The following is a 20,622-nucleotide window of genomic DNA, read 5'->3' as shown; positions in this document are numbered from 1 at the left end:
ATACAATATTCTAAATTATAAATAAAGGCAGCATGTGCAAACTCACTGGATTTCCACTCACTGGTGATTCTTTCATATTCAGTAACAAAGATGCAGATATGCTGGAAATGGTTCAAGAGGATAAGAGACTCAGGTCTGTGGCGGAGTTTTCCCTCTCAGACTGATAATATATATCCCATCTCCAAATCAGCTTTATTTGAAGACCTGATGAAGGTAAATACTCACTGAACTGTTTCAGATTTTTATTTATAATCACAATTGACAATCCCCAAAGCCTTAAAGTAGAATTAAACCCCTAAACCAGCTGACTAAATCCCTACAGTCTTCAGTATAGTGCTTAAAAACTAACATTTTTCACAGCTCCTGATTTCAGGTTAACACTAAACCAAATACAAACTTTACAGTTTAAAAAAAAAACCCCTATCCCTGTGATGTCTTTAATTATTGTGCATCTATGTGTTACTTCTGCTTCCTTAACAGTGTCCTCATTCGCAGGCAATTTAGTGCAAAGTTGAAACAAATCTGTGAATAAGTATTAATTCTTCATAAAGAAGTTTAGTTATTTGAAAAAGTCACTGAAGCGTTAAATTGACCTGTCTGTGCACGTTGTGTTGCTGTGGGTCAGTCTAATGAACTCACTGAGGATTACATCCGTTTGTTGGGAAGTCAGATTGAGTTGAACTTCTTATTTTGGTGTTTTGTTTTTTGTTTTTTTCACAAGTCATGCAGCGGTTATAACGCCTGTTCTTCAACGAATCAAGTTCAGAAACAAATAACTACGAGGGGGGAAAAAAAACCTCTGAGATAAACTATGAACCGCCTCGTGGAGCCGCACAGAAACAGACCACAGCTTTAGGAAACCGTTCATGTCTTCTTTAGCCTGAGTCTTCTCAAGTTTATTGTTTTTTCACCGCTGCTCTCTGTAGTTTTCATTGGAGAAGACGACCTCTAGTTCAATTAGTACGAGTTCTTCCAGTTCCTCTTCACTGCTGCACAAGTAGACGACATTTTCTGTTGAAAACTGTCACTCTTACTAAGTCAACCGTAACTAAGTTCTTCATAATCGAGTGTCCTGCTTGAGCTGAGAGAAATAGTCAGGATTGAAATTCCTCATTGTCTTGAAATATTTACAGGGGTTCAGAATTCCTTTGCATGTATTTAGGGGTGCCTTTTGTTTAGTTTTGTTTGCTTGAAAATAGTCTTAAGTAATAGTTGTTACTGATATTCCACACGATTGTCACGCAGCTGTTATATTTTCTCTGGAAAACGTTGGACAAATGTTGAGCGAGTAGAATATTTGGACATTAGCCAGTTTTACAACCATATTTCAAAATATCTCTTCAACAGCTGATGTGCTGAAGGCTCATTCTGAAGTCTTGGGGCCTCGAGGGATGAAGCGCATGGTCAGGCTGTGCTCGTCCTCCACAGGCTGCTGCGACAGGTTGTTGGTCTGCCGGATGCTGCTGAGCGTGCAGCCCTGGCGAGGACACACCGTGTAGCGGGACAGCAGCGTGGCTAAGATGGCCTTCATCATCACCATGGCGATGTATTTCCCCACGCAGGAGCGAGGGCCGCAGCCAAAGGGCTGGAAGTATCGGCTGGGCACCTGCCAGACAGGAAGGAAGCGGGAAATTTCATTTTTTTCCCCCCCCTCACATTTCACAGCATGAAGCGTACTTACATTTTTCTCAAAGTTCAGGAGGCTGAACTCTTTGGATTTGGGGAAGAATTCTGTCTTGTGCATGAGGCCGATGTTGAGAATGATGTTGGTTCCTTTCCTGATCCTCGTGCCTTCGATGGTATCGTCCTCCAGAGCTTTCCGCATCGTGAAATCCACCACCGGGTGGAACCTCATCGACTCTTTGATGAAACTTTCCAGCACCTTCAGACCCTGATAGTCCACGGTCTCTATCGATTTGTCGCCTGCAAGCGAAGGACGGCGTTAGAAACCTGTATGCCGGCCCGTGAAGTGGACTGCACTGCTCTCTCAACTCAGGAAGGCGTTCATCTCCTCCACGATCTGCAGCTCCACGTCCGGGTTCTGTTTCAGCAGCATGAGCATGAAGAACAGGCTGATGGAAAGCGTGTCCGGAGCCGCGATCACCATCTCCAGCACGCACTGCCGGACGTCGTCCCCCGACAGCTCGCCGTGGTTCTGTGAGACGAGGCGGGCGCCGGTGTGAGCTGTGGCTTTGGGTCAGAGGGAGCACCGGCTCCACACAGGAGACTCACTTGAGCAAAGATGAGCTCCGTGGCAAAGTCCAGCTCCCCATCCAACTTCTCCGCTTCACTGATGATCCTCCTTTTGATGTCAAGGAGGCTTTCCATCACATCCTGGAGTTCTTGGCTGTTTGCAACACAAACATCACAAAAAAACAATCTTGAATCGAACATTGAATTTCTGTGAAGTTCTTAAGATCTTACGCCGCTCTCTGGTGCTTGTTGAACAGCCATCCCATCTTAAAGAAGATATCCGGCTTGATAAGAACTGTCTGCCAGGTCTCGAAATATTTGTGGATTTTCAGTAGCAGGTCCCTCTCTGTGGGATCAGGGAGGAAAAATGAAGCCATCGGCTGCAGATCGAGTGAAGTAGGGACAGAAAATGTGCAGCTGACCGTTGAGCTGCACCCCGAGGAACAGCTTGTTGGAGATGTCCACCACAATGGCCCTCAGGAGGTTGAGGGCGTCCACGTGTCCGGAGGAGTCCGTCATGTCCTGCAGGCTGTCCAGGTATTTGGATGTGGAGCTCACACAGATTCCCACCGTCTTCTGCAGGCCCGGGCCGCTCAGCGCTGGAAAGCAACATCAAGCAGGAGCGCAACGCCACAGAGCTGGACGTAAGTAACAAACCGTGAGAGGGAGATTTTTGATTTATTTTGGGAATTTTCAACATGTTTTTCCACTTTTCAAAACCACAAGTTGCATCAGAAAATTTGAGTTAATATTCAAATCTTCGTTTTCATTTTTGTAGCCAATAACTTTAACAGTCTTTGTGCTTAACTTTGGCTTTCCTCCCATTTCTTTACCTTTAGTAAAATAAGCTCTGGATTTTCTCCAGAGCGGGATGTTGTTGTTGAAGATGATCCCCCTCCCCTCCATCCCGATGCACTCCAGTCCTTTTTTGCTCCCAAATCTTGAGGTGTAGAGGTCACTCCTCAGGACGTGATAGACTGCAGAGGACCTGCAGGGGGAAACGGGCCTTCGTCTTCATCCCATCGTCACACGCTCGCTGAGAGCACAGGGCGTGAGATCAGAGGTTTACCTGCTTATGATGATGGTTTCCTCGCCGTTGATCCACACCCTGGCAATGCTGCCGTATTTGTTATTGTAGTAGTTACAGGCCGTTCCGATCCCAGACCACATGAACTTGCTGTAGGTGAGAATCGGACCGAGTCCTGCCAAGAAGGGAGGGCCTGATGCCGAGCAGCAGGGCATGTCGCAAGACAAGACAGACTTCAGTCTGTTTCTTACTTTAGAAATCAATCAAGTTTTTCACTTTATCACATGTTTCAGATCAGGAAGTTTAATTCAGCGTGATGCGACATCTCTGAATTTGTCTAATTGTACTTTCTCCACTCTTTCAACTGCAGCCTGAGATGAACAGCTGTATTTATTAATTTGAAACTGCTTTTTTTTAAATCTGATAATAACATGAATAATTCACTGAACACTCAAGGCAGAACTGAAAAGATTCATGCTGACATGCAAAAAATTAACAAAGTGCTTTTTTTCACTCAAACACAGTTCCTCCAGTGAAAACCCTGGACAATAAAAACTCAATAAATAACTTATTTGAAACCTCCCAAGTATATGAATAGATAAATAGTTTTTGGGCCTTCATCAAGATGCATTATTGCAAATAAAAGCAGCGGCTTAAATCTTTTACCTGGTATGTCTGAATGATGCTTTTGACCCCAGATGTTGAGAAGCAGCAGCAGCAGCAGCAGCAGCAGCAGGAGAGTGACGGCAGACACTGCGTCCAGCATCACGGGACCGAAGGCGAGCGTCTCCGTCTGCAGCAGCCCCGTCACGTCTGCCGCCGTGTCCGCCGTCTGCACGCTGGCTTTCATGAAGCCCTTTTATTTTCTTGCCGCCGCCACCAGTCGGAACCTGCGGATTTATTTGCTAAACAGAGGAGAAGAACATCAGCTTATGAACATCCTTCTTCTCCCCTGCGATCCCTCCCTCCCTCCCTCCGTCAGTGCAGGTCTGGACACAGCACCTGCTCACAAACAGCCTCAGTCAGGTTTACTATCAGGGATGGAGGGGAGGCATCACTCACACTTGATCTTTTTAAGTATCTGATGCTTTAATGGATATGTTTTCAGTCACCTTGTTATTAGGAGACCACCCATCACGATGAATGTATTGTCCCAGATGCTACAATGGATTTTAATTTACTTCAAACCAGAGCAACAGATTGTACTGAGATAAAGGTCGTTACGAGGATTTCCTAATCAAGGACATATATAGTAATACCATCAGTTTTATGCAGGAGTCACAGTATCCATTTCTGTGTTGGAAATTTAAAAAAAAAATAAATAAAAACATTTACTGTTGATGCTTTATTAAAAATCATCCCCCTGACTTCCTGTCTAAAAGCTATGATAACAAAACTGTTGCAATTCTCAACAGGTCTCAGTCACAAATTGCACTTATTGGCGTTTGAATCCGTTAATTTAATTACAACAATTAGTTGAATAAAGAAAAACGTTAGAATATTAGAACAAGCCTTCACAGCATCAGCTTTAAAAACACTGATTTGAAAAGGGAATAGAAATATGATACTTACGCCTCCTTTTTTCTGTCCTCCCACATCTGACAGGTTAGAGTGCGCTTTGACAAGGTGCAGGGCTTCCTCCACTCTTTTTAAAGGTTGTCAACATTCTTCCACCCTCCCCAAAAAAAAGAAAAAAAAAAAAATCACAGCCATTCAAGTGTTTATAAATCCTGCGCCCAGCCTTCGCTTTGCCCGGTTGCTTGGGAACACGGTCTCTTTGGGGTCACAAGTACCACTGCATGCAGGGTGCTGAGCAGCTTTGTCATCCACAAAGCTGCTTCGAAGGAAATAAAAGAAAAAAGAAGAAGACATAAAGACAGGGGGAAAAAAGTGTTCTTTCTTTGATTTATAAGAATGTAAAAACCCTTGGTCCATTGGTTGTGCACTGCATTATTTTTTCAGATGGGATTACTTCACATTTAGCTTTGTGGAGCAGAAAGAAACCCCCGGCCCTATTCATGAACTGGGAAGGCTTTTCAAGGGGAAATTAGTTAGCTGGGTCAGACTGACCCGTGTCAAGGAGAGCGGGATTCACCCACAATTCAAAGGAAGAAACAAGCAAATTAACAACAAAAAACATGTTTTTATGCTTTTAAGAGCTTAGTTGTAGGAATTTATATGGAATTGTGCTTCATGTAGATGAGAGCATTGTTTGTTCTTTTAGGAAATTCAGAATTGCATGAAACATGTTAAAAAAAAAAACAACCGAAAAAACAGACTTTGTGCAGAGCTTCTGTGTACCTAATGTGCTGTCCGTCAAGCTCACCACCTGTGAATAGCTGGTGGATTAAAAACACAGGCCTTTCAGTTTGTGGCTGCTGTTTTTTTTTCTTTCTTTTTTTTTTAATAAAACAGCTTTATTTAAGATTCTTAAACCTCATCTGAATCGAAAATTAAATGTTACAACTGAAATGTGTAGCATTGTCATGTTTTTTTAAGAACTGCGTGTTAAGAGCCTTTGTTACATGAAGGATATTTACACATCCATGTGTCCATCTGCATCCACAGTCTTCAAGTCGCCCACTGACAGTGCTCTGAGAGCTTCTTTGTAGATTCACACAATGTCCGTCTTGTTCACGACTTATTTATTCCACTTTCATGTCGTTTTGAGTGGGGCGATCCGGGGATAATGTCACGACTACAGAGTGCCAGAATGACAAGGGCCACACCAATGCAATGCGAGGCGCCTCACTCTGGAAATATGCCTATTAGCTGCTTCTAAATCAGGCGAGCCTACGGATTTTAACTGTTTCCCAGATGCATGCATGCTGTTGCGCAATGCATCATGTGGTTGGCCCTGTAGTTCCAGGCGGATTTTGACATGTTTATCCGTCTGCAGCAGCTCGAGCGTGGTTTCCCTGTGACGTCTCATCTGTTGGCAGGTGGTCAGAAATGTGCTGTAAGCACTTGTGAATGTCAGAGTCCAGATCAGTCTGCAGGAGAGGACCGGAGAAGAGTGCGCAAACATGAAGGAGGGCAGCAAGTTTCACGGAATGCTTTTGGCGGGGATGTGTCTGCTGCTGCTCCTCACCTCGGCAGGTTTAGTTTTCCTGCTGGTTCGGCAGCGGGAGCTGGGAGAGGAACTGGTCACGCTGAAGTCTGAGATGCAGGAGCTGTCTCAGAGCTGCAGACTGCACGCGCAGATCCTGCCGGCCGACCTGCGAGAGGCCGGAGAGCTGAGGAAGCTGCAGCGCACCAGGAGGAACCACGACGAAGAGCCGACACAAAGCCAAGAGGAGAAGGACATGCTGATGCTGATGACGTACTCCATGGTTCCCGTAAGACTGATTTCACTTTCTTCTTTTGAAATATAGCTTCTTCACTTGGGGGCAGAATATGAACATGTTGTAAAGTAAAGAATTCAGTGGTGTTGTTGAGCGTTCAAAGGGACGTCTGTGTGTGTGAGAAGTTCCTGGACAGATACAGTTGTAATCTCCTCCCAAAACAGCATTAACATGCCACAGAGATGAGATTTCCTCAAAAAGTGCCCACAAATAGCACGGACTGTCTCTCAGCAGTGGAAACGTAGATTCCCAGAGGCCAATCCTCCAGATTATTTCTAAGAAAGGCTGCACGACCCCTCTGTTCTTTGATTACAATGCAGCTAAGTGCTGGGAGACAAACCACCCTGACAGCATCTTCAAGTCAAAGAGAAGCTTCTTCCTCTAAATTCGAGAAAATCTTTTATTCTGGTTTTCTTTTAAATATTGCAAATTTCATTTTTAAAAACATGTAATGAGCAATCTAGGATTAAAGGGCTAAACTAAACCAGAAAAATGCGCTTTCAGGTGAAATTCTCTTAAATAATTTCTTGGCAGAACACTAATAGAGAAACATTTTGATTATTTAAGGTCAGTAGCCTCATTTATTCTCATTCTTTAAGCACTGACTGCTGACAAGATTTGCACTTTTCATGAGCATAAATCCTAGATGTGATACAATGTTCAGAAGATCCAAAGCCAGCCAGGAAGCAGAGGAATATATGATTCAATCACAGAGAAAATTTAAGCTTGTCACAGCTTGTAATGTGAGTTATTCTGTACCGCCAAAGACACGATTGAAAGACAGCCAGTGTTTGATAAAAGTTGAAGAGATCTCAGATAGCGTGGCAATCTAGAAAACCCTCCTGTGCTAACAGGCAGAAGAGGAACAAACTACAACAAATGTGGGCCGAATGGAACTCTTTGAAAATATACTAAAAGTTTACAAAAACAGCATCTTAGAGATTGTAACTGATTCATTTGTCTGTGTATTTTTTGCAGCATAGTTGGCATTTTATGTGATCGTCTTTCTATTTTTCTTTAATTTCAGGTCAAAGTCTTCTCTGAACTGTGTGACAACCCCAGTGGAATTTGTATGCCAGGTGACTAACAGGCTCTCAACACAGCGAGAGAAAAGGTTTGATTGTGATGTTTCTGCCACCTGCATATTGAGTGCAATGTTTTTCTTTACTGTTTTTCAGGTCCACCTGGCCCTCCAGGTAAAAGGTGACACTTTAGTTTGTTACTTTGCTTGTTTAAACCTGTTGCTGACTGAAAACAAAATACTTTTTGAATTAGGTGTGCCTGGTAGACCTGGTTTACCGGGGCCGCCGGGGCCGCGGGGGTCAGAGGGCAGACAAGGACGAAAAGGTGAGCGGAGGTCAGCCTCTCGTACAAAGTAAGAGGAAAAGATCAGAGCAAACATAAAACAAGAAAACCCCACAGAAACAGAAGTCATGTTTTCAAACAGTCTTTCATTGTCCAGCTGTGATTACATGATTCGCTGTCGTCAGGCCTGTTACAGGGGGGCTGAAGCCATGAAGTGGCCGGAATATGAGTTTGAACCATTGTCATGTAACTCTTAAATCGGATCCTAAATCTGTCAGTTTCCCCTCACTTCATAGAGCCCCTTCAGTGCATCTGATCCAATCTGTTCCACTTGTCCCAAAACGTTTGGATTCAGGGACGTCTTACCGTGGAGAACATTTTTCAAAGACCCGTTATCGCACGTGTGGGAAGTGTTTCTCCGCAGATCTTTTGATTTGTGGCAAATTTCATGTATAAACAGCCTTCAACTTTAAGTTTTGGGCACCGTGGGGCTCATTTATTCTTAATAATTTGCTTGGAGCATTAATTGCTTTGGATTTGGAATCTGCAGTGTCTTCCACAAAACGCAAGACAGATACCACTCGAGCAGGCCGCAACAAAGACTCCCGACCAATTAGCCTGACGGGAATGCTAATTTAGCTGACACTGCTAATCTACAGACGGCAGTCCATGCTCGGCTAGTTGAAACAGGATATATGTGGCAGAATCGACTCACTGGATGCCACCAAACCTCGACTGCAGAGAATTAATTCTCAAGAAGACACCATACGGGAATTGGAAGAAACAGCGAGCGACCACAGTGATCAACCCTCCTCACGGCTGATGGTCTTGTAACGCAACTGAAGCTGTTGACAGACAGACGTGAGGATCGAGAGGGGAGATTGAGACGGAACAGTCTACTGTGTGAGATGAGGGCGAAGGCGGAGGCCGTTCAGCAACTGAAGCGATTTGAAAACAAAGAAGAGACCGGGATCGCCAAAACTAAGCTACAGAAGGAAAATCAGGCGTCGAATGTCAGGGTCCTCAGTTTGGAGGACAAACAAAAGCGTCTGGAGTCTGAACTCCAGGAAAAGGACCGACACTTGAGCGAGATGAAGGAGGAGGTCCAGGCCTTAAAAACAAGCCTCCAGACAGAAAAGGATGGTGCTCAAACTGCTCGCAGCGGCTGGAAGAAGCTTGAAGAGGAGTTCCAAGAGCAGAATCAGCAGCTGAAGCGGTTTGAAAAGAAAGAAGAGACCTGGATGGACCTGGAGGCCTGGAGCCGGTCTATGAGGTGGAGGAGGTCTGGTGATGGAGGGCAGCAGAGGTGGAGAGGCAAAGGCAAAAGTAAGAACGAGAAAGAGAAAGAAAAGAAGAAAAAAGTAGAACTCTGCCTCTGTCTACATTTTCTCTGTTTCGTAAAGCAATAAAACCAAATGAAAAGTCACAAAAATGTATGTTTGTGTGATCTTTGACCTTAATTCAGGTGTTGCTACCTGTGGCGATTTTAATGCCCACAGGACATTATGGGTTGAGTGAATACTGACCTAAATGGGGAGATGATACTGCAGCTGCTGGAAGACAAGGGGATGGTGTGTGTAAATGATGGAAGAGGAAATAGAATCGGTGTAGATTCAGAAAGTACTTCAGTTTTTAAACTTAACCTCAGTGTACAGGAACCTGGCGGGGAAATGCGAGTGGGATGTGGTGGAAGATCCTTCAGTTTGTAGAGATCATCTTCCAGAGTTGTGTGGCCTGTCTCTGCAGCTGAATGGAGGAGAGATACACAGGGGAAGTGGGGTTTTAACATGACAGTATGAACATGGGAGGAATGATGAGGGGGTGGAGGTAGCCAGCGTTAAAGAGGGAGAGGAAACAGCAGTTTGTGATGGAGAGAAAGCTGAAATTACAGCGAAGCTCTTGTTAACATCCGTAGCTCGGATAGTCTGAGTGAAGAGGGGGAAGCAGGAAGAGCAAGTATTGGTCACTGCTGGTAGTAACGGCTAGTTAGCTCCAGCTAACAGTTAACTGCAGAAAGTCTCAAGCAATAAATGAACCAAATGCTCCGTGTTTGACAGAACAAAGAAAAAAATCTGGCTTGACAAACAAACATACAAGCAAACCTTCATCCTCACAGTTAAAGTCATCCAGTAAATGTATGTAGCGAAGCTTTTCACACACAAGTCAGTCACTCACATCACTAACAGGATAAATTAGTGAGAAGGGTGAGCCTGCTGTTTGGTCTCTGAGCTCCAGGTGTTTCATAATCAGGATCTGCTTTAGCTCGGTGGCTTCCTGGCTTCATTTACTAACAGCTGAAAACTCAAACACACATCTTGTTCTTCTGTCGCTGTTCTCAATGAAACCAAACCCCAGATAATTGTCATGATATCTTCTCAGGCATGCTGGTTTAGACTGAACACCACTTTCACTTAGCATTGGCAGGGAGTGTGTGATGTAAGTAATGCATCGCAGATTTACGTAACAGTCATGTCAGAGTTTTTATTGGTCCACCGCTCAGGTGAGGGGGAGGAATCAGTTTGTTTTATTGCTGCATTACTGGGACCCGAGTTTGAGAACTGCTGCTGTCAACAAACTATTACTGTGCAATGTTTGTTGTTGTACTGGAATAAAGAAAACCAACTGGAATCATTTCTCAGCCTTTGTTAGCGCTTTTGTGCTCATGCGCTACATTCTGTTACATCCTGTGCATCTCCTGGGGGCTCAGCTCAGCCCCAAAACCCCTGTAGTGTTACGATTTTATTAATTTAACCTACATCAATTTACTTTATCAATATGCTTCTTGTACATGTGTGGGTTTTATTCTGTGTTTTCTGTAGTTTCCTGGTTTCCCAAAGCCCAAAAATGTGATTGACTTGTTGTCTTCCGATGATCTGCACCAAGGTTCACGTGGTCCTCCTGGTCCTCCGGGTCCAGCCTGTGCTGTCTGCTGCTCTTATGAAGTGAAGAACCAGAACACCAGCGAGCGAGCACGTCCAACCAAGATACTGACGGGTAGGAAAGTTAATTCAACACCATTCATTTTCAAAATCAAATTCAAAGGCAAGTCAAAAATTAAAATCAGATGGGAGATTTGTCAAAATGTATATTTATGTACTTTGTTACAGGCTTTGTTGATTTAGTTTTATATTCACAGGGATGCTGATGCTAATTTCTTAGTCTTGTATTTCTTTCACATCACAGAGTCACAAACAGCTCTTCCAGGTGAAGACGGCAGAAAGGTTTCAAATGTCTCCAAAGAGAAGCTCAAAAATACAAGCAATGGTTCGTGATTGTTGTGAGGTTACAGAAAAACTTGTTTTAACCATGAACAACAAAAAAATATCTGAAATCAAAAACTTTTTATCTTCTAGAGTCAACGTCTTCTCATTTGAACCACAGCCACAAAACCCCGACTGACACCAGCAGAGAAACGACCACAGAAAAACCAGCCACAGTATCAACAGGCGAGGAACTTCTTTCCCTGTTTTCTGTACATTCGACTGTATTTGTCTCCCGCAAAGTGGAATCTTTAATATTTTTGGAAACGTGTCATTTTCTTCTGCAGTCCTGCTTCCTGCAGGCGTCGGGGAACGCAGTGAGGCTGTCAGTGGGAGGAATAATGTTGCCGAGAGTACAGTCCAAATGGGTACGAATCTAATTCTGTGCCAAATAACGTCAACAATACTTGGAACAGCTTAAACACTCCAGTCAGAACGTCCATGTTTAAATGTTTTGTAAGGCATGTTTTGTGGTTTACACCTATACAGTCTGACTGCATGTTCTCACATTGTGGTGTTTCACACGTAGAGCTGGTCTCACCTCGTCCAGAGGACGCCTGGGTCGAAGCCAGACCGGAAACTGGAACGGAAGGACCAAATAAATCAACGGAAGGTTAATAAAAGGACACATTCATAACGTAAATGTGCAATCAGTTATTTTTTTTTTTTAAGTGCTCATTGAATCAATTTCACTTTTAAATCCTACAGTGTTCTCAGCAGCAGACCCAGCCCACGATTCCAGAAATGTTTTGAGCGTCACTGAATTTAGTGAACGTCAGCAGAAACACGTGAAGACTGGTAAGCAGATATTCAAGTGGAAAAGAATGTGTTCATGGGCGACTGTTTAGGTAAATAATTTGATTCCATAAGCTATGAAAAGCTACTCTATTTATGAGAAAAGAGTGGACGCTTTAAGGGGACCTAAGGCAGCTTTACAAAATTTACCTGTTCTGCCACGATAGGCGCTGTGGGTAACTGCAGCCACCAGCCAAGGCGGCACGGGAGCGCGCACAAACACTTTACAGACTGTCCGTCTTCACAGCACTGCACCAGGGATGCTAATGCTGTTTACTACGTCGCGGTTTACTGCAAGACCACAGTGAATATTATATATAAACAAGCACCATGTCAAGCGACGAAGTGAATAACGGGCAACCAGTTAGACTAAACAATTTGTATCCCAGCAGTGTTTGAGTCCGTGTCCACGACGGCCATGTTCTTCCTGTTCAAGAGCTGTCGGCGACGCGCATACAGCGTCAATTTACGTCACATCCCCACGATTGCGTGGGAAATTCAGATGCTGAACTGCAGTCAATTATGTGGCACACAGCCTGTATAAGGCAACAGACAGATCCGCGGATTGGCCTGTTATTTTAGGTTTTTAATGCTTCACGACCCATTAGCGTTGAATACACTGGAAATGCATGTGTAGTTTTTCACAAATCTTGCCTTAAGTCCCTTTAAACACTTTTTCACGTCACAAAAGAGTCACAAAAGCGTCATTAACACATCTCCATTAAACTTAAAAGTTGAAATTTTTATTTCCATAAAATGATGTATTTGTAGTAGGCCTATCCTGCTTTGGCCTCTGGAGATCTGAGGCAACGTTCAGGGAAAACAAACTCAGAAACCTTTTCCTGACTTTTTGACCTTTTAATGAATCTGAGAGAAATACAAAAATCAATTCTGTGACTGAGAATGATAAGAGAGGAAGACAAAAACAATAAAATATTCATATCTTCTGATGTAATGTTGTTGCTGTTTTGGTCTAATCATACCGTTGCTCTTGCAGAAGGCAGCACATATCCAAGGGAAATAGATGGAGAAGTTTTGAATGTCACTGTCTCTGAAAACCATCCAGAAGTGAAAAAAGCATCAGGTAAACCATTAAAACGCACATAATTATTAAGTTAAAGTTAAAAAAAAACAAAAAACATACACTTGTGTTGCTTCTCAGAGCTAACTGGTGAACATCAAGAGGACCGCCACAACACTTCAGATGAAACTGAAAACACAACAGAAGGACCAATAATGTTAGGGCCAGGTGAGGAACCCATCAGGAAGAAAAATGTAAATATAAGGAGTGACTGCATTTTGTGTAACGATTGTTTAATCTGTCATTTCTCTACAGTCCCGCCTGACGTGAAGCAGAATCCTGAAACAGCCATGAACACTGGTAAAGAAAAACAGTCCATTTAAAATCTCTGTTAAACTCATTAAATACAATTACAAGTGAAATTACGGTGTTTAAGATTTGTCTGTTGAAAAACTGTATTTGATTGGTGTAATTTATGTTTAAAGTAACATTCCTCACATGATGAAAATACGAATACAGTTCATATGATTTTTGTTTTTCTTTAATGAATCTAAACTTTCTCCCTGTAGAGTTACCAACCATCAGCCCAGCGGACCGCCGCAGGGACGCTTTTATTTCCTCTGACTCTGCAAAACACAACAAAGCTAAACCTGGTAAACAAGCTGTACTGAAAACTCATTTCGTCATGAATTTGTGACTAAATGAAACACGAGTAACTTCATTATGTTTTGTTGTTGTTGACACCTTGGCACAGATACAGACATTAAAACAGTCACAAGGAGACCAGTGACAATATTACAAGGTAGAAAGTCCTGTAGTTCATATTACTGAGTAAATGACTGTTTTGTTGTCTTTATTATGATCATTAATTGATTTTTTTCTCTTTTTTACAATCCCAGCTGTTATAGAACAAGTTGATGTCTTTGATGACCGCAGAAATGTTACTGAAACAACCATCAACATCAAACCAGGTAACTTCATATTATCTCTGAACACAACAGTAAAACACTGAAATATTCTCTGCAGAAATATCGTCCCTCCCAGCTCGTGATAAAGATTTGTTCCTCTCAGCAGAATCATCAACATCCAGTCCAGATGAGATCCTCAGAGACAGTTTCATCACCACAGACTCCACAAAAAACAGAGTAATGAATCCTGGTAAATCATCAGTCCTGAAAAGTTGCTGCAATGCTTCATTCAATCCACAAAAGTTATAAAAACAGTTACTGACTTTGATTTCCAGAGCGAATAGCTTTTACTCAAGAGGACCGAGCTGATGGCGACTCTCAAACTGAGACCTTGAACGACATCAGTGCAGTGAATGTTACAGAAGAACCTCAGATCTCCTCTCCCGGTAAGGGAATTCCATTGCTTTTAATCAAAAACTGTGAAACAAACTGCTTTTATCACCTGTATTATAATGAAAAATGCTGTGCAGCAACATTTGAAGTAAGGTTAATATCATCAAACAAGGGATAAAACAGATAAAAGACTTTCATAAAAGGTTCGGGTTTAATATTTATAGATGTTTGATGTAAAAAAAAAAAAAAAACCAACAAAGATGAAACTCTAATTCTATTTCAGGATAACATTTTACATTAAAGTTTAGAAATTGTGTTATCAGTTATCTTGACTTCACCATAAGGCTGCAGACCTCTGAACAAACTGAACGAAACTCTCAAGCTCTCTGTCTTTCATTCCACAGATCTGCAGACATCCCGTCCAGCTGAAAACACGCCGTATGTTTTCTTTGCTTCTGACTCTGAAAAAGATGTAAAAAGGAAACCTGGTAAATCAACAATGCATGAATCACTCAAACCTAGACTTTAGAGAGAAAAAAAATCCTTACAAGGTGGCCACATACCCTTTGAAATTAGACTTCAAACAGAAAAACTCGGTAACACTTTACTTGAAGCACCCCTGTATAACAAATTAAAAGTACATTTATAAAGCATTCTAATGCCATGAACAATGCTTTATAACATCAATTAGGGCCAGGACCTAACACTAACCCTATGCTGTGTAGTGGGTTATAAAGCATTGTGATCATTTATGAGTGTTTATAACTTCTTATAATGTGTTATACAGGGATCCTTCAAGTAAAGTGTTACCAAAAACTCTCATCAAAAGTTTAAAATCTGCTGATAAATTTATGCTCTTGAGCATCATTGATCATCATCTTGTTTGCGTGCAATTGCATGGATATGTATACCATGTGACACACCGATCAACCAAAAAAGGCTTAAAATGCTTTGGAAATTCTTTGTTTGTTTTTTTAACTTTTGTGCTTGAGTTTAAACAGGTTTTTTTTGCCTTTTGATTTTGACATAACTGAAGAAGTTGAATCAGTACTATTATGTTTTTAACATAAGTATCAGTTTTTGTTTAAGTCAGTATTTATCACAACCCTGTCTGCATCTACAGATATGAACACTTGTATTCGATCTATGGCATAAAGTAAATATACTGTAATAAAGCTTCTCAGAGATAAGGGGACACACATTTACCCCCGATCAAACTGCATTTATCTTTCTGTAAGCTGAGCTCCATCGCAAGCACAGCTGGAAACCTAAAACAAGATGTTTTGGTGCTTCTCAGACATTCACCTCGGGCAAAGCACAATTTAGAAAGTAAAAACAACTCTGTGCTTCAAATAAAGCTCTGAGGAACTCAACAAAAAGGAAACTGGTAATTCATCAAGAAATTGCATACATGAGAAAAGAAACATGAAAACCGCTGCTCTCTTTCTTTATTTTATTTTTCATCTTTTATGTTTATGTATATATGTGAGAGCTTCAGGAGTCCAACCTATTTCTTTTTTAATTTTATTTTCACAGAATCGTCAACAACACATCCTGCTGAAAACAGCAGAGATGGCGTAGCCGGTTCCCAGCCGACAAATGGAAAAAAAACTAAACCTGGTAAATCAGTACAAAAGAAGAAACACTGTTCTATATATTAAACAAGCATTTAAGACTCAATTCTTTCTTTGTTTTCTAGATCCAGCAACGTCTCATCCAGATAACGACTACGTCAGCAACAGTGAAAATGTCACAGAGGGGCCAGTGATACTGCTGCCAGGTAGGAAATCCAGCGCTTTGAATTATTAATGTGAAACATCCCATTTCCATCACTCGTATTGAGATTATTACAGCTGAAATGTTTTACTTTGACTCTACAGTCAAGCCTGACGCAGGCCAAAGCAGTGGAGACGTCAATGACAGCAGAAATAACATAAAGACAACCATGAAAGCTGGTAAATTCCATCATCAAATGTTTCTAATATGATAAATTAATTTATATTTAAATATTTCTTTCAATTGTCTCATTCAGTTGAAACGTATTGGCCAGTGATTTGGTTTGCTACAAAATAGTCTGAATGATGACTGAGCCATCTCTAACATGTTTACAGCTGGATAAATTGAACACGTTGTCCAGCTCTTCAAACTGAACCAGATCTTTCTTCAGATTCACAGACTCCTCGACCAGCGGATCACAGCAGAAATGCGTTTGTCGCTTCCCACTCAAGAAACGACCAAAGAGCTAAATCTGGTAAGTAATCATTACTGCACACAAATGGAACTGTTATTGTATCTAAACTATATTTTAATTGCTGTCCAGATCCAGCATCAGCTCATCCAGATGACAGAGAAGATGTTACAGAGAAGCCAGTGATCTTGTTACCGGGTAGGATATCCAGCACTTTGGATCATTCATCTAAAATCTCCAGTTGTTGTCGCCTGTATCCTGAAGAGATCAGTGACAACAGAAACTTTATTAAAATAAGCACGATAAGTGGTAGAAATCTATCCTCCTGTGTTTGAGCTAAATAAGCTGCCATTGTGTTTTGAAGGGGTTTTTTTTACCCATTCGTCAGTTTCAGTTTGAATATTTCTCCACAGCTTTAATGGCTCAATAGAAGAGCTGAATGGGGCACGTTCAGCTTCAACAGTTGGTACTTTGGAACAGCTGTCAGCTAATTAATCACAACTGTTACACATCCTGTTATAATTACAATATAATTGCTTATTTAAGTGTTGCAGCCACACAAACTGGCAGCATCCATCAGCTCTGAGCTGATTTCCGTCTTTGTGTAGATTCACAGACTCCTCGCCCAGCTGAACACAGCAACAATGGGTTTGTTGCTTCCCACTCAAGAAATGACAAAAAAGAGGGTAAATCTTCGGTAATCTACAAAAACAAAACACTTATCGAGTCAATCTTTTAGAGCCAATCCATTTTTTTATTGTTCTCCAGAGCCGGGATCGTCTCTTCCGGATGACTCCATGACAGATGTGAAGATGGAAACTGTGACAGAGGAGCCAGTGACGTTGTTACCAGGCAAGAAATCAAACATCAGAAAACTGATCAAACTACACGTATTAATGTTTATTGTAATAAAAAACAGTTAGTTTTTTGAAATATTATCAACATATTTCATGCAGAAAAAAAGCTCTTGAAGCTAAATTACATTTTTCTGTAGAATCAGCGACGACACGACCGGCTGAAAACACTCGAAATGCTCTGACTTCTCCTGACCTGAAGGAAGACATCGAAACCAAACCCGGTAAACACAAACCACTCCGACTTTGACTTCGTGAAAACATAAGAACAGAAACACATGAAGCTCTTCTTCTGTTTATTAGAGTCAAGATCAACACATGAAGGCAGCAGCCATGAATCCTTGAATTTTACTGAAAACTCCACCAAAGCACCAATCACAGCATCAGCAGGTGGGAAACTCTTGACTTCTTGGTTGATTTGAAACAGGTCTGGATTGACTCCCATCATTTTAATAAAATTGTGTCTGTTTTTTGCCTTCACAGCATCTATTTCTGTAAATCTGGATGAAGAGAGAAATTCTGTCAATGCTACTGAAAACACTGATGACAAACCCATGAAGAGCGGTGAGAAGGATTTCTGTTGTTTGATGTTATTTCTGTATTTTTACACTTTATAAATTGCTACTTCAACTTAAACCATTATATTGATTTTGTTATAATCCGTGTTTAAACTGAATAGATATTTGCTTTAGTGATTTACAGTTTTTTTATATTGATAATCACACTTCAGATCTGTGACAATAAAATGCTTTTTATTTTAGACTCGACTTTTAATGGGACAACCAGTGAGAGATGGATAAATAGTGGTGAGAGCATTAATCAAACTCTTGATTTTCATGTTTATTGTCACATTGTTTTTGGTTGTAATTATTCATTTACTACATTTAGACTGCTCCATTAAAACCATCAGATGTTCGGTGAAGTCCTTCGAAATGCAAAGCACGTTTGGAGCTTGGATGTCCGAAGCCTCCCAAAACGACGATGGTCGATTCTGGTTTGCCGAGCATTTCTCAGGTGGTTCACTCACCCGGCCTCGAGTCCACATGTCACGACAGGGTCTTGTGTGATTAAACTCGGGTGTATTTATTCGCCCAGGCCGCACTCTGGTGGAGTCCAGGAGCATCCTGTCATTTCAAAACGTGAGCCAGAAAACGATAGACGTCAGGATGTTCTACCAGGGCTGTGGACACGTTGTCTATGAAGGCTCGTTTTACTTCCACAATGCAGGAACAAACAGACTCATCAAGTAAGTGTTAAATAACCTGCTGTTTGCTTCACAAACATCTTCATCTTATTGTTCTGCTAAAATCACAGCCGAGAGAAATTAAGCTGAAAACCCCAAACATGCCTTTGCTGTCAGAACAGATGTTTCTGATAAGAGCTCATTTACTTCTGCAACCACAAACTTATGGAGTGAGCGAAACATGAATTTGCTCTCCTGATGTATTTCTGCATCTCATATTTGACTGACATTTCTGAGTGTGTGTCGTAATGCTCTTTGTATAAATCAATAGGATTGTATTTTTGGAAATTTCGACTAAGCTCTAAAGCAAACCACAGTGCAAAACTTCTTGTTTGATAGACGACTGAAAGTCAGTCAAACATCAGCGCTTGTTAAAATTCATTATAACAAAATAAAAACACAGAACCAATAATAACGTTTGGGGTGACATTTTTGTCGCAAACCGAGCGATAATTGAAAAATCAGCCCTCACATTTTCTCTTCTGTAAGACTTTCTTACTCAGCCTGTCCCTCATAAACAATATGTTCCCTTTCCAGACTTGATTTGAAGACCAGAAGAACGAAGAGTCTGACCATGCCAAACAGCAGGTACAACAACCTGACCTACCTGTTCCGCAATTCAAAGACCTATTTCAAGTTTGCGCTGGATGAGAACGGACTGTGGGTCATCTTCGCCTCGAGAACAGACGACAGCACGATGGTCGCCGAGCTGAATCCTGACACCTTCTCCGTGGAGTCCGTCTTTAACACTGGCTACCCCACGGCCAAAGCCGGGAATGCGTTCGTCGTGTGCGGCGTGGTGTATTTCACAGATAACACTGACAGGAGAGTGACGTACGCCTTTGATTTAAAGACGGAGACTCCTCTGGATGCAGCTTTTGATTTAAGAGCAGGTAATGGCATCTTGGCTATGGTGTCTTACTATCCAAACAAGAAGCTTCTGTACATGTGGAACAACAGCGGAGTGAACATCTGCAGAGTGAAGCTCCGACACACCTAAAGACAAACACTGTATTAGGATAAACGATAAAACACTCTTTATTCATAATGATGTGGTGTGTATTTTTAGAAATACAGTACATACAGTGATCTGCAAAGGACCTATATATACAGTTATTTATTTATTATATCATTATCTATTTTTTATTCTCTGATACACGTGTTGTGTTGGTGTTCATTTGTGTCTAGAACACACTACATTTATATGCAACCTAATACAAGTTTTTCTTTTTGTCCTTTGCTGGCCTGAGAGCGAGAAACCAAACTTATTTTTTCTGCTTTTGCTTGAAAATGATGCACATGTATATTCCCATAGTCTGTGGAGTTTAATCTGCTGTATAGTTTGTGTGTGACATAAAGTAGTGGTGGCACTCAATCTGGTTGTTGTAGCTGTATTTGGAATCAATAAAAATGTGTTATGTATTTTCAGAGCTAAAGTTCTCCTGGATTAATTGATGTGTATGTTTATTTAATTTGAACACAATCAGTGGATTGTATTGTGCAGAGCTTTGTGTGGGTATGATTTAGTGCTGTAGAAGTTATGTGGCACTACCAAAACAAATCTATTAATAAAACAGATGCGTCACAGCATTAATACCCGATATGAGGACAATGAAACAGTGAGGATGAGCGGAGAGTGTGAATGAGAGGTGAAGAAAAACGTTCTGATAGGGTGGACTGGATGGAAACAAGTGTCAGGAGTGATCTGTGGAAGAAAGATCCCTGCCAGTTCTACTGGACGAGCACTGACCAAAAGACTGGAAGATAACGGAAGGTGGCAGAGCTGAGGATGTTGGGATTTTCACTGGGAGTGAGCAGAATAGACAGGATTAGGAAGGAGCGCATGGACAGCTCATATGATGATATCCAAGTAAGGGAAAGGATGCTGATGGGGAAGCTGCCAAGCAAGAGGAGGAGAAGACCATTTGAGGAGGTTGGAGGGAGAACATGCAGGTGATTGGTGTGAGGAAGGCGGAAGCAGCAGACAGGAGGTAAGAGAAGCAGATGACTCGCTGTGGCGATCCATGATTGGAGAATGCAGAAAGAAGATTTCCTTACTGTAAATATCCATTAACTCTGCTGAACAATTGA

General features: G+C 41.7%; 2 protein-coding genes across 3 annotated transcripts; one reads left to right on the top strand and one right to left on the bottom strand.

Moving 5' to 3' along the window:
* Positions 1–1,348: 1,348 nt before the first annotated feature.
* On the bottom strand, positions 1,349–4,025 carry cyp19a1b (cytochrome P450, family 19, subfamily A, polypeptide 1b). The gene is given in 8 exon segments (XM_030096801.1): positions 1,349–1,606; positions 1,682–2,155; positions 2,233–2,347; positions 2,425–2,539; positions 2,616–2,792; positions 3,027–3,181; positions 3,263–3,413; positions 3,887–4,025. Coding segments are annotated over 8 exon segments (1,530 nt in total). The 5' UTR covers positions 3,987–4,025; the 3' UTR covers positions 1,349–1,363.
* A 2,104-nt stretch (positions 4,026–6,129) lies between these two features.
* LOC115392213 (flocculation protein FLO11-like) lies at positions 6,130–19,961 on the top strand. Of its 2 annotated transcripts, none has more exons than XM_030096759.1 (33): positions 6,130–6,558; positions 7,592–7,643; positions 7,743–7,760; positions 7,840–7,911; positions 10,753–10,863; positions 11,053–11,133; positions 11,223–11,315; positions 11,417–11,497; positions 11,659–11,742; positions 11,838–11,927; positions 12,922–13,008; positions 13,087–13,173; positions 13,261–13,305; positions 13,515–13,598; positions 13,700–13,747; positions 13,845–13,916; positions 14,020–14,103; positions 14,189–14,299; positions 14,651–14,734; positions 15,783–15,866; positions 15,946–16,026; positions 16,127–16,201; positions 16,414–16,497; positions 16,567–16,632; positions 17,043–17,120; positions 17,203–17,286; positions 17,429–17,512; positions 17,592–17,678; positions 17,772–17,852; positions 18,050–18,094; positions 18,177–18,302; positions 18,384–18,534; positions 19,069–19,961. In XM_030096759.1, the coding sequence occupies exons 1-33, from the start codon at positions 6,247–6,249 to the stop codon at positions 19,529–19,531; spliced, it is 3,285 nt and encodes a 1,094-aa protein (XP_029952619.1). In that variant the 5' UTR covers positions 6,130–6,246; the 3' UTR covers positions 19,532–19,961. The 2 variants fall into 2 exon arrangements, with proteins under 2 accessions (XP_029952619.1, XP_029952618.1); XM_030096758.1 differs by having other exon boundaries at positions 14,017–14,103.
* The last annotated feature ends 661 nt before the right edge of the window (positions 19,962–20,622 follow it).

This window comes from Salarias fasciatus, chromosome 7 (assembly GCF_902148845.1).
Source record: "Salarias fasciatus chromosome 7, fSalaFa1.1, whole genome shotgun sequence".
Lineage (NCBI taxonomy): Eukaryota > Metazoa > Chordata > Actinopteri > Blenniiformes > Blenniidae > Salarias > Salarias fasciatus.
This window is presented reverse-complemented; position numbering and strand designations above follow the sequence as displayed.

Excerpts from the sequence above, each read along its gene's own strand:
- LOC115392213 (XM_030096758.1), top strand. The coding sequence starts at position 6,247 with ATGAAGGAGGGCAGCAAGTTTCACGGAATGCTTTTGGCGGGGATGTGT. Across the intron at positions 10,864-11,052 it reads TCCAACCAAGATACTGACGG|AGTCACAAACAGCTCTTCCA; the intron begins GTAGGAAAGTTA and ends TTCACATCACAG. Across the intron at positions 13,599-13,699 it reads ACACAACAAAGCTAAACCTG|ATACAGACATTAAAACAGTC; the intron begins GTAAACAAGCTG and ends ACCTTGGCACAG.